At 33.9% G+C, this 14,114-nt stretch overlaps 1 protein-coding gene across 2 annotated transcripts in view; it reads left to right on the forward strand.

Annotated features, from left to right (window-relative positions):
- LOC148311109 (uncharacterized) overlaps positions 1–14,114 on the forward strand; it is a 97,163-nt gene that overhangs the window by 74,371 nt on the left and 8,678 nt on the right. For both annotated transcript variants that reach the window (XM_088257226.1, XM_088257227.1), the window contains one exon: positions 1,235–1,438. In XM_088257226.1, the coding sequence (XP_088113352.1) occupies positions 1,235–1,438 (204 nt within the window). The remainder of the gene's footprint in view (positions 1–1,234; positions 1,439–14,114) is intronic.

Genomic DNA, 14,114 nt, shown 5'->3' on the forward strand with positions numbered 1-14,114 from the left:
GGCTAGACTCTGGAATGAACTACCTCTACACGTAAAAAATGCACCTTCTATTTTAATCTTCAAAAAACGCCTGAAACATCATTATCTTACCTTAAAACCCTAACTGTCCATCTCCTCCTCCCCTGACCCCTCCCTATTCCCATGCCTTCCTTACTCTATCGTCATTTTGTTTTTCTATTCATGTTACCCTGTTTAAATTCTTAATTTGTAATTATGCTCTCTTATGTTTCTTTGTTTTTCTTTTTTCTTATCCTTGTCTTAACCTGTTCAAGCATTATCTCCCCACTAATTTCTAACAGACATCAAAAGGTACAAGCCTAGATCGTTCACACTAGTCTGTTGGTTCACACTGGTTGGTTGGAAGATATTGCTTTATAGCAATAAGCCCGCCAATGTACACACATATTGTACAAAAAGTTCAAATAAATAAATATTATCAAAGCCTGTCGTAAAAAATGCCCGTATGAAATCAAGTTTTATTAGGTGTGCCCTTAATTTTATAAATGTCTACATTTCTGTACTAGAATCGCAAACAGATTTGGCTTTCAAGAATATTTTTAATTGTTGTAACGTGCATATTTGTCTCTTTGGCCGATAAGTTTGCCAACCGCTAGTACAGCGCATTCTTCTTCTCTCTCTCTGAGCAGACGAGGAACGCGATGTTTAGCATTCTTTTTTTAATCATTTTAATGTGCATATTTGTCTCTTTTCCCGATAAGTTTGCCAACCGCTAGTACAGCGCATTCTTCTTCTCTCTCTGAGCAGACGAGGAACGCGATGTTTAGCATTCTTTTCTCTATTGGGTGTACCTGTACTTAATAAAACTAAAAATAATAAAGGCGTACTAGAATTGCAAACAAATTTGGCTATCAATAATTTTTTGAATCATTTTAATGTGCATATTTGTCTCTTTGGCCGATAAGTTTTCTGACTGCTACTATGTCCGCTTCCGTAGTGTAATGGTCAGCACGCTCGACTCCCGTCCTGGAGGTCCCGGGTTCGATTCCCAGGGGGGGTCAAATATATATAATTGATTTTTTCACTCTTATATTTATTCGATATTACCTTGGACTGGTACCTGAAGCGGAGGGCTGATTACCTTTCCTTCATGTGTTAACGATCAAGATAACACTGCGTTTATATGATGCAGTGCCCTATGCACCATTGGGGTGCGGATAAAGGTTTGAAAAACTGAAACTATAGCGCATTCTTCTCTCTCTCTCTCTCTGAGCAGACAAGGAACGCGAGGGCACTGTGGCCGCTGGCCGCATCCGCCGCGAGCTGGAGTCGTCCCGCGAGGAGGCGCTCCGGCTGCAGGGCCAGGTCTCGGAGCTGGAGGAGAAGCTCCGCGACTCGAGCAACGGCCTCCGGGCGGCGTCCCGGCTCTCGGGGCAGCTGGACGCGCGGGCGGCGCAACTGCAGGAGGCCCGGGAACAAGGTGGGTGGACGACCGACTCGGCTGATCAGAGATATTATTATAAGAAGAGGAATCACAAGGTGTTGGGAAAATTCTGTACTTAGTTCGTTTAGGAATAAAGCAATGATTGACAAATTCCTAAACATTATAATACAATGAACCCCCCTTTAACGTTGAAATAGGTACCGCGTTATCGGAGGGAACGTTATAGGAGGCTAATGTTTTGAATAGTATTTTTACATTTTAACTAGCGGAAATGACTGAAATGGGTCTTTATTAAATTAAAATACAATTTAAAAACAACCTCCGACAACATTCCCTCCGATAACACGGTACCTATCTCAACGTTATAGGGGGATTAACTGTATTTTTAAATTATTATTATTACTTTGGAATAAAGCTTTCTGAACCACCTGTGTGTACCTGAACAAACCCGTACATATGAAAATACGACAGAAATTCCCTGACAACTGTGTGAAAATTTCCATTATTTGATGTACAAAAATATTTTCATATATAGCAGTACTGTCAGCTAAAATTCCACATGTCGCTCACTCCTTTCAACAACGTCTTATATCAAAAATCGTCAATTTTCGGAATGCTCAAAAAAAACTGGCATATTTTAAACTTAATATTTACCCGCCACAGGGCAGAAAGTGTTGTTTTTGCATTTTGAAGAAAGGTATTGTTTAATTATTTTTTTAAATATACAGAATATTTTTCAAATGGAGAAAGAACATTCAGGTTTTACCTTAAAAGATCTGTTGCATAGTAAAAAGTTCAATAAGTGGCTTGATATTTATTTTTAATATTTTTAAACTTTAAAAACGATTTCCTGAAAAATCTAGTTTTTTGATATATGACGTTGTTGAAAGGAGTGAGCGATACATCAAATACGAACTAACATACACAACCACCTTACAAAAAGGATCCAACAACAGTGCATATAAACATCTTTAAAAAATAAATGTAATATGGAGGTTCGATAATAGGCCGAATGGTGAACTTTACACAAGTGTATAAAGTGATCTAACCAGCTCAATCCCAATTCGTAAGCCGTGGGATGCCCAGACTTCCATCTTCTATTGTGTAATGGATGCTTTGTCAGTTTAAGACCATAGTTATACGTAGATTCATATATAATTGTTTTTTTTTTCATATTTCCCAAAATATAATTCAACAATATCACTAACAGTAGTTGTATGCAATACGTATTAGCAACCTTGGGCTTATTTTCCTTGTTAAAATCACGGAAAGAGAGTCGAACGTGTGACAGTCGATGTTCAAAGTACAGAATAGAGGGTCAGACGCCAGCGAATGTAAAGTCAGCATAAATTACGCATGTAAATGGGTTACGTATCCAATATTGCTCACAGCCTAGCTGTAAATTTATTTATATTCCAACAAAGACGAGAATATACACCTAGTTACATTAATAAGCCATTGATATATGATATCCCTGATGAATGCATGGAAGACCAGTGTATGTCTGAATTAAAAATGAAGATATATTATTGATAAAGACATAGAAAGGAGAGTGAATGCTGGGAACAGAGTGAATGGTGCACTAAAATCAGTTTTAGCAAATAAAAATCTATCAGCGGAAGCTAAACTGGCAGTACACAATGGAGTTCTGGTTCCAACCCTTATGTATGGAAGCGAAGCATGGAGTTGGCAAAAGAAGGATGAAAGCAGACTGAATGCAGTCGAAATGCGATCCCTCAGACGAATGTGTGGCAAAACGATGTTTGATAGATGTTCGAATGATGAAATAAGGAAAGAATGTAAGGCTGAGATAAGCATTATCGATAAAATTAAGAAAGGTGTGTTGAGATGGTTTGGACATGTGGAGCGTATGAGTGAAGAAAGAACGGTTAAACAAATTTATGGAGCGAATGTAGTTGGAAAAAGAAGCAGAGGACGACCGAGGAAAACTTGGCACAATCAGGTATGTCAAATACTTGAAAGCGGCCGGGTCAGGAGTCGTAATAATCGTCGGGTATGTATGAGGAGATGCATGAATGTAGAAGAGGCAAAGAATGTTTGCAAAGACAGAGTGGTGTGGCGTTCGATTCTCTCTGCCTACCCCTGCGGGGAAGCGGCGTGATGGTTTGTTAGTTAGTTAGTTAGTTAGATATATTATTTTGAGAAATAAAAAGACTTTGTTTTTTGATCCACTCACATTTTTATTAACCATCTAGTTTCGGCAACAACCTGTTGCCCTCTTCAGGGTTTAATTTATGACCAAACAAATATATAAAAAAGAAACAGTGTACAAGTTATTGGGTTTGGATAAGGATAGGGGTGGGGGTAATGGGGTTTTAAGGAGGGGTAAGAGCAAGGAAGGGGATAACTGTGTTTAGGTTGGGTTTGATTTTATGGGAAAAATATTAAAAACGGGACTTTGAATTGAGTTTATTTGATTGCTAATTATATTTAATTTCTGTTTAACAGCTTTTTTTATTTCTAAAACTTCCAAATTATTAATTTGACTAGTTCTATTATTGAAATGTAAAATTTCTATCCCATCTTCAAAATTGAATGAACGATTATTTGATAAGACAAGAGGGCAACAGGTTGTTGCCGAAACTAATTAGTTAATAAAAATGTGAGTGGATAAAAAAACAAAGTCTTTTTATTTCTCAAAATAATATATTAATATGATCCACAAAGTTAATGCTTTCAATATTCAAAATATAACTAACTAACTAACCCTTCTCACCGCTTCTCCGCAGGGGTAGGCAGAGAGAATAGAGCGCCACACCACTCTGTCCTTGCAAACATTCTTCGCCTCTTCCACGTTCATGCATCTCCTCATACATACCCGCCGATTGTTATGACTCCTAACCTGACCACTTGCAAGTATTTGGCATACCTGATCGTGCCATGTTTTTCTCGGTCTTCCTCTGCTTCTTTTCCCACTAACATTCGCCTCATAAATTTGTTTTACCGTTCTTTCGTCACTCATTCGTTCCACATGTCTAAACCATCTCAACACACCTTTCTTAATTTTATCGATAATGCTTATCTCAGCTTTGCATTCCTTCCTTATTTCACTATTCGCACATATATCACATCGTTTTGTCGCACATTCTTCTGAGATATCGCATTGAATAAAATGAAGATATTGGAAAGGAATGTTAGGCTGAGATTGAGTTAATTGAAAAGATTAAGGAGCGGTTCTGTGTGATGAATCGGACATGTGGAGCGAATGGATGATGACAGAATGACAGAGAGGATATTTGGCATACGTTATTATTTGGGAAAACTGAACGAGGATGGCGGAGAATGTCGTGGCATGACCAAATCAATCAGTACCTTGAATCTGGTTGGCACGTATGATTAGATGTATGTATGTAGAGGATTGTCCGCCTCCGTGGTGTTATGGTCAGCGTGTTTAGGGGGGTGAAAATAAATATTAGTGATTAACACTGTAATCCCTCCTTATTATCGTCTTTTGTTAATTTATGTTTCTTTTTAAATGTCAATTTGTAATTTATGTTTTTTTTAAATGTTCAAGTACTATCTGCCCACTGATTGCAAACGGCTATATATGGTATCAAACGTTTTGATCAATATCACTAGTCCGTCTTTGGTCAGTTGGAAGACATTGCTTTTTAGCAATAAGCCCGCCAATGTACTTTTTATTTTCTGTACATGAAGTTTAAATAAATAAAATAAATAAATAAATAAATATTTATTTAATATTACAGTGTTGAACTGCACACATACCATACAAACTCACACACACATTCACGCACACATACAAAGGTCATGATCTTACTCTCACACTCTCAATGACAAATAACTTGACTCAATATTTTTGTACATCAAATATCATATTTTTTATATGAAGTATTTCAATAGTTTGTATTTTTTAGTGTAAAGTTTTTTTTTTATCACTGAATGATTTTATCATGTATTATAATTATTTAAAAAAAATGTAAGTATAATATTTAAATTTGAATGATATCAACTGGTTTTTTCGTTTGTTTGTTTTTATGCAAAATATTAATTTGCAAATGATTTATGTTCTCCACACCATTTTGCACTGTACGTATCCAAACTTAAAACCATGGGGGTTTTTACGATTATCATTATATTTAATTTTTTTCAAAGTGAAATATTATGATAATTATGTTAATGCCAAAACAGTTTAGTTGAATGATTTTTTCGGTTTTAATTTTGGATACTGGATTTTCATACGTAGGTTTCATATACGCCATCATACCACTGATTGAAAGTTCATTATAGCTCAAACAAGTGTACCATAACGAGACAATCTATATTAATAAAAATTTAAATGTTATATTGTTCAAAATCTGAAAATTCTTAATTTACCTTCACTGATTTCTTTAAAATTGTGACACATTATTGCATTTGAATACGGGCATGTTTTCATAAGACACAGGTAAAAATATGCTTTATTAGATAAACAGCTTTGACCAAAATGGCAGCGCCATCTTTTGAACGTAACCGTAACACAAGCAATACTAAACATTGCTCTTTTCGACAGTGTTATTTTTGAAAGCTGCTAAAATATTGTATACCCACAAATTGTAAAATTAAACATAGTAAAAAATTGCGCTTTTCTCTTTTCTTTTTATTTCATTTAACCAGATTGGACCACAGCAGCGCGTGGCCAGATACAGCTAGTATTAAAATAAAAACAACCATTATCATTTTTACATTTTTATTATTCATAATATCTTTAAGTCTGCCTCAGTACGGCTGTCCAAACTTAAAACATAGTAAGGGACATTTTTTTTGCATTTTAGTCCAAAAATGCAAAAAAACGTACTACAAAAAAAATGTCCCTTACTGTATTTTGAGTTTGGACAGCCGAGTAGTGCGGCGTATGTGGCTACCGCGCTGAAGGTCCTGGGTTTGATTCCCAGAAGAGTCAATATAAATATGAGTTATTTTATAACAATCTCCTCATCATTCATCGTTCACCGTATATTTTATTTTTTATTTTTTTATTATTATTTTTTATTATTTTTTTTTTATTATTTGTGTACATTTATTTAAATCACAATTTTTACATATTTAGAACATTTTTTTTTTTTTGCAGAGACCCACCAAGCCACCTTGTGTGTCTTGTCGGTGGAGTTCTTTTTAATACTTATTTTTTAATTTTTTTTATTGTTTTTGAGGAAACAGTAATAACTTTTTAAGTGGTATTAAACAAAGTGAATGATAAATCATAAGGAGAGTGTTGTATTACACATCTTTGACAGTCAAGATTGCTTTGATTATTTGAACTTTCAATCTGCGGTAACGAAAATCACTCCCACTTAACTAATACTGTGTTCATTTTAATTAACCTGTTAACCGGGCGGTCTGCTGTCCAATTACGCAACTTGTAACGGGCGCGAATACTGATTCACTCCTGTCTTAAATTCATGTCGAGACATGTATGGACGACTAAAACCTTTGTTGTTTGGAAAAATATACGTCAATAAATATAATATAATAAATATATATTTCAAGGACGTATTCATATCGCTCACTCCTTCAAGAACGTCATAAATCAGAAATCGTCAATTTTCAGTTGTGCATGTTTCCGGAATGCCCAGAAAATGTACTATATCCCAGCAAAAGCGGCATATTTTTAACTTAATATTTACCCGCTACAGGGCAGAAAGTGTTGTTTTTGCATTTTGAAGAAATGGTATTGTTTAATAATTTTTTTAAAATATACTAAATGTTTTCAAATGGAGAAAAAACATCTAGGTTCTACCTAAAAAGATCTGTTGCACAATAAAAAGTTCAATAAGTGACTTGATATTTATTTTTAATACATTGTATTATATTTTCAAACTTTAAAAACGTTCTCCTGAAAAATCAAGTTTTTTTATTTATGACGTTCTTGAAAGGAGTGAGCGATATGTCCTACCCGTACCCAATATTGTTTACATTTGACGTATTAATGCATCCCGCCCGGTCAACAGGTTAATACTGGTTATTTATTTATTTATTTTTGATAAGTACGTTATAACAAATTATAATAATAAAATTGGCAATTTGACTAAATATCAGCTGGTAATTCTGGGTCTATAATGCATCTCAGAGTTTCATCTGATATACAAGTCGAGCTGTCACCGTGTATCGCTGGGTTCCAGGAATTTACTCAATCACCCTTGTACTCTCACTATCATCCCTTTCATCCCGCTCTGGCGGAATAATAGGTGTGCCGGAAGATTGGATGCGAAAAATCTGGAATGATCCGTTTGCAAGTTGATAAAAAAAAAATATTTGTTCCGGAATTGTACTGCTTACATATAAAAAAATTATATAAAAAAAAAACTTTGGGTGAAAAATAACTTTTTTTTTTTTTGACACTCCCTTCCTCCCTGAGAATCAAACCCGGGGCTTCCAGCACGGTAGCTAAACGCGCTTACCATTATACTATGGAAGTGGACTAAGTAATTTAGACACTATAAAAAATTTACAATCATGGATAGAATGGTCAATGTTGCATGTGTGTTAAGTGATCACTTAACTAGCCTATAACAGATCGTAAGCCCTGTAAATACCCAGATTTCCATTTTCTTCTTCATTTATGTTAATATGTCTGTCCGCCTCCGTAGTGTAATGGTCAGCATGCTCGGCTACCGTTCTGGAGGTCCCGGGTTCGATTCCCAGGAGGGGTCAAATAAATATAAGTGATTTTTCCACTCTAATATTTATTCCATATTACCCTGGACTGGTACCTGAAGCGGAGGGCTGATCACCTTTCCTTTGTGTGTTGACGATCAAGATAACACTGCGTTTGTATGATGCAGTGCCCTATGCACCAGTGGAGTGCGGATAAGGGTTTGAAAGTCAAAAGAAATGTAAATTACGACTTGTTCATAACAGGATTTTAGTACATATCTTTGACAATGTGTTGGAGTCTGGATGGTTCCATTCTCCTCACTTGCCCTTACCATTGAATTCTTCGTTGTCTTCCCCACCTAACGACATCTTCCATCTCGCATATTTCTCTTATATACTTTCTATTTAAACATCATAAATTAGTGTATTCCTTTGCGCTTTCAAAATCGGCCACGAATCCTTATCTTTATTCAGTACGACTCCCATCAGCGCATGACTACAATATTTGTCTAGACACGGGAGCCGTGTTTGACGCACGGAACGTGTTAAGATATAGCTTGCATATCTGGCTGTGCTGGATGTCCCCGATTCAATTCCCGGAACGGTCAAATTAAACACAAGTGACGACCCTGCGCTGCTACAAATTCCAGAACTAAAACGATCATTCCAGATTTACTGCATGTAATTCATCAACGTGTGTTACTTACTTGCACACATTGCATTATTTACATATTTTGATCATGTAATACAAACATTGTTTTTAAAATTATTTTTCTGTTGGTGTATGGTGTTTAAAAAAAATATGTATGCAAAAAAATAACTGAGTAAAATCTCAAATGCAATTTAAATATAATATTGAATTTGCATTTAGTTATTTGTAAGTTTATATAAAAACAATTTGATAAATTTATTATGATATTAATAAAACATAGAATTTGTGTTTTGCTACTTTTATTTGTGCCACTATTATTCCAACCGGTTTCGACAAATATCTTGTCTTCTTCGGGGATGGATATGCACATATTCATCCCAGAAGAATACAAGATATTTGTCGAAACAGGCTGGAACAATAGGAGCAAAAATAAAAGTTGTAGATAACAAACTTTGTGTTTTATTCATTTGAAATTATAAAATGTGCCAAAATTATTGCCAAAAAAACATTTAAAAAAATCATGTATTTTGTTCGCAAGTATGTGAGTGCTTTGACAATGAAGTGATTAGTTTGTTTGTCGATCTTGCAAGAGATCCTGGGTTCGATGCCCGTCTAGATTCATATATTCTTTATTTTGATTTTTGTTTGCCGTGGTTTCTTTTTGCATGCATAATTTTTTTGTATGTTTCGAATAATACCCTTGTAATTTACAATTTAAATGTTTTATTTGTATGTTTTTTCACCATTTTCATGCACACTCTGTTTGTTTGTTTTTGTTATTAACCCTTTGATTGCTACAAGTTACGATTTACTTCAATTTACGAGAATCACCAAAGATGATAATTTTGTTAAAAAATGTATTTAAAAATTTTTGAAAGATGACAGCGCACAGCAAAAAGTGGCATAATTTGATATGAAATTATAATATTTCATCATATTTCAATAATTAATTACACAAAATCTAAATGCAATATAAAAATATGTCTATCATTCGTAAATTACATTTACCATTTTTAAAAAAAATCACTTAGCCTATTATGGCATTGTTCCGCAAAATGTGTGCCGCGGCACACTGGTGTATTGTGGTGATTAGTTGGTGTGCCGCGAAAAAAATGTCTAGTTTTGTGAAAATAACACAATTGCTTCAAATTTTGATTGCCTGTGCTCAGTTAAGTAGGCTCACATTTCGCATTAAACATAGTTTGTTAAATATGATACCATTTGGTAAATATGCACCTCTGAAATTTCTTAATTTGGTGGGTGTACCTTGAATAGAAAAAGTTTGCAGAACACTGTGTAATGGCAACCCTGTATTGGGTATCATTTTGTCTTTGGTTATTCTCGCATTTGCCCCATCTCCGTAATTTCATGGTCAGCACGCTCGGCTACCGTACTGGAGGTCCCGGGTTTGATTCCCAGGGGGGGAGGGTCAAATAAATACAAGTGATTTTTTCACTCTAATATTTATTCAATACTACCCTGGACTGCTATCTGAAGCGCAGGGCTGATCACCTTTCCTTCATGTGTCAAATGATCAAGATAACACTGCTTTTGTAAGATGCAGTGCCCTATGCACCATGCTGTGTCAAATGATCAAGATAACACTGCTTTTGTAAGATGCAGTGCCCTATGCACCATTGGGTGCGGATAAGGGTTAGAATAAGAAGAAGTATTCTCGCACGTTATTTTTTTTAAATGTCTAAATAAGGGTTTTAATAGTAAATTAATTATTTTTTTTGAATTACCTAACGTCCAAGTGACTCTGAAATCTAGCTACGGCTTATGCAACACCGTTTATCATGTCCCTACTCAGGCTTCAACTTTAAAAGTTTCATAGCCTATGCCTACTCGTGAGTGGATTTACTCTTTATGTTTAAAGTTACTATAATTTCATGTAATTCATGAGTGAAAATTCTAGCCAAAAACACTCGCTGTAAATTAATTAGTTTTTTCACATTGCTTATAAATCGTGTTTGGTTATCACTAGAAAAATGTAAATATTTAATTTTTTTAATACCCATGTATATATATATTTTTTTGTTTTCACGTTCTATGTACTAAATCACACCATGTAGCAATATATCGCTCACAAATTGGGCAATTTTAATTGAGTACCAATATATTTAATTTTTTTCCCCGCACAAGAGAGATATTTTTCATCTTTAAATTTCACAAGCATGTCGTAAAAGTACACTCATATATATTACACAGTCCAAAGTCATTTTTCAATAAAAAAAATTCTCTTTATTATGCTACTGAGAATCATTCAAATGAATTTTCTACGTATTAATAAATAATTTACGAGGTATTTGGCTGTCCTACGAGAATGACTAACGTATTTACAATGAAAAATGCCAAAATTATACATTTGTGAGTGATTTTGAAATGACAAAATTATCATTAAACTTAATTTTTTATTTTAAGTACATTTTGAGTGTGTTCGAATAGTTTTAAAAGATTTGCATCATTTATTTTTTGTTTGACATCATAATGTCTTGAGGACTATGATAATTAAATTTATCCTGTAGTTTTTTCTTTGTTGTGTCGGGTTGTGGTCCCGTGGTTAGCGTCGCGGACTCTAAAGTCAAAGTTTCTGGGTTCGAACCCACTCTACCACAATTTGATACCTATTTCTAATAATGAGCCGCTTAGGTTAACAGAAATAGTATGAAATTGAAATATTTTTGTAATTGATAAAAACACAAATATTTCTCTCCTTTTTAAAGTTTTTTAAAAAAATATATAAATACACAAAACCATATATATTCATAAAATAATTAGTTGGAATGAGGTCCTTAGTATATATTGCCTATACCCATATATATATTTTTTTTAATAAAAAAAAATCTTTCTTTTTTTCTATAAATAAATCAAAACACAATTTTTTTTTTTTTTTAAATATAAAATCTTTTTTCTTTTTTTAAAAAAAGAGAAATATTTGTGTTTTTATTATTTACACAAATATTTCAATTTCATACTATTTCTGTGAGCCTAAGCGGCTCATTATTAGAAATAGGTATCAAATTGTGGTAGAGTGGGTTCGAACCGAGAAACTCTGACTTGAGAGTCCGGCACACTAACCACGGGACCACGACCCGACACAATGTCTTAGGACCATGATAATCAAATTAATCCTGTAGTTTTTTCTTTGTTTGTTATGTTATTATTGTATGCCGACTGTTTTTAGTGTGTATTCGTTATTCAAAATGGCGACTCATGGTATAATCTCATTTGGTAACTGTGAGTGTTCAGCGACTCATTTTGCCACGTGGGGTTTCATCATTTGTGAGCCGAGCTTTCGTCTGTGCCCGTTACGTATATGTCATACACTTTGTCGTTGTTCTCGTTGATCGTTTTAAAGAGACATTGTACATTTGTTATCTTTTTAAACACTTTTCTTTGTAAAGGTTCATTTTCGTAGCGGCGTCAATGTCCAGTGGCAGACTGGTTGATATCGCAATGCGTTTGACCAATTTGCTTGCATATTTGCTTTATGAACTTCCTTGAATGCATTGCACTCACCTGACAAGTACAATGGTTTGCCCCTATCCACTCTAGAAAGTTGGTATCGCTATACGTTGGGATATTTTTGCATCATGCATGTGCCTCATGTAAGGAACTACAGTGATTCAGTAAAAAAGTCATTTATTTCATTGAAAAAATCAAGTAATTCATTTAACCATCCAAGTAATACACTCAATAAATCACCTAATACATTGAATAAATTAAATAATTGATTAAACAAATCAAAAAATTCATTGAACAAATCAATTAATTCATGTAACCATCCAAGTAATTCGTTGAATAAATTAAATTTTTTATTTAACTATCCAAATTATTTATTGAACAAATCAGGTAATTCATTGAACAAAAAACAATTCTTTGAACAAATAAATTAATCCATTAAAGAGTCCAAGTAATTTAATAAACAAATTGAATAATTTATTTAACCATGCAAGTAACCGATTGAAAAAATCAAGTTTGTAATTTATGGACAGAATCGCCGAATTTGTTCAACCGTCCAAGTAATTCATTGAACAAATCACCTAATTCGTTCAACCAACTAAGGAATTCATTTTAAAAAATCACCTAATTCATTGAATGTAATAAGTAATTCATTTAACCTTCCAGGTATTCCTTGAAAAAATCACCTAATGCATTCAATTATCCAAGTAATTCATTGAATAAATCACCTAATTCATTCAACCAACCAAGTAATTCATTAAACAATTCACCTAATTCATTGAATGAATGAAGCAATTGAACTGTAATTAAGTGTGTCCACCATTTGTCATTGCCGCTGTTGAGAAAGTGAACCTTAAAAATGTTTGTATTGTACTCAATGTGCCTTGAGACAAACTGTTTGATTTTTTATTGATTTGATGTATTTTCCATCAACACACAAATCTAATTTCTCTTACTAATGTAAATTATCATTTTAATACAGTCATTCCTCTTTTTGTCCTTTGTGCACGTCGCAATTATATTTATGTAACATATTTTTAAGTATAGTGTGTAAGTCTTTTTTATTTTCCATGTAGAGCAAACAGTAGATATAGAAAAATGTCAAAAACTTTAGAGAGTTGGTTCACTGTAGCACTAAGTCGCTGCTTAGAGCGTCTGCTGCCAATGTAACTATTGCCATGACGATTGCCAACCCTCAGTGTTGCCAACCTCAGCCCAATAAGAAATAGAGGAAAATGTTTTTGTTTTTTTTGTAGTCTTTCAATGAGTTGTCCTTTTCCGTAAGTCATATTTTTGCGAGATACTCAAAATTAATTGCATAAATTAATGTTTTATTTAACCTTAGAATACTAAACAATCATTAAAACTACAGCAGCAAAATGACCATTCTTGGGAAAAAAACTAAGTTTGCCTCATTTTTTCACTATTACATCATCCCTTAATTCCATAGAATGTTACTATAACCTCTAAAGAAATAAAGTTTTTTTACCATCTTAATTATTCTCGTATTTTGTCCGCCTCCGTGTTGTAACGGTTAGCGTGTTTAGCCGCCATGCTGGAGGTCCCGGGTTCGATTCCCGGGGAGGAATGAAAATAAATATTAGCGATTTTACACTGTAATATTTATTTAATATTATACCTTGAAGTGCAGGATTGATCTTTGTGTAATTATCAATCAAAATAACACTGCGTCGATATGATGCAGTGCCCTATGCACCATTGTGTGCGGATAAGGGTTAGAAGAAGAATTTCAATGTCTTATTTTTTACTAATTTTTAGTAATAATGTCACTCGTTGGATAGTTTAGTAATCTAGAGGTAAATATCTTATCATGAAATTATGCAAAAAGTCATGTTTTATTGGAGTTTCTCAAAATTTTATCAAAATGGTTCTCCATTTTGATAAATGATGACTATCGGAAAATGACAACTCACACAACGTAGTTTATGTAGTGTTTATTTTTAAACCTTTTTGTTTTTT

Source organism: Brachycentrus maculatus, unplaced genomic scaffold (assembly GCF_059751285.1).
Source record: "Brachycentrus maculatus isolate JH-2025_06_01 unplaced genomic scaffold, ASM5975128v1 h1tg000075l, whole genome shotgun sequence".
Lineage (NCBI taxonomy): Eukaryota > Metazoa > Arthropoda > Insecta > Trichoptera > Brachycentridae > Brachycentrus > Brachycentrus maculatus.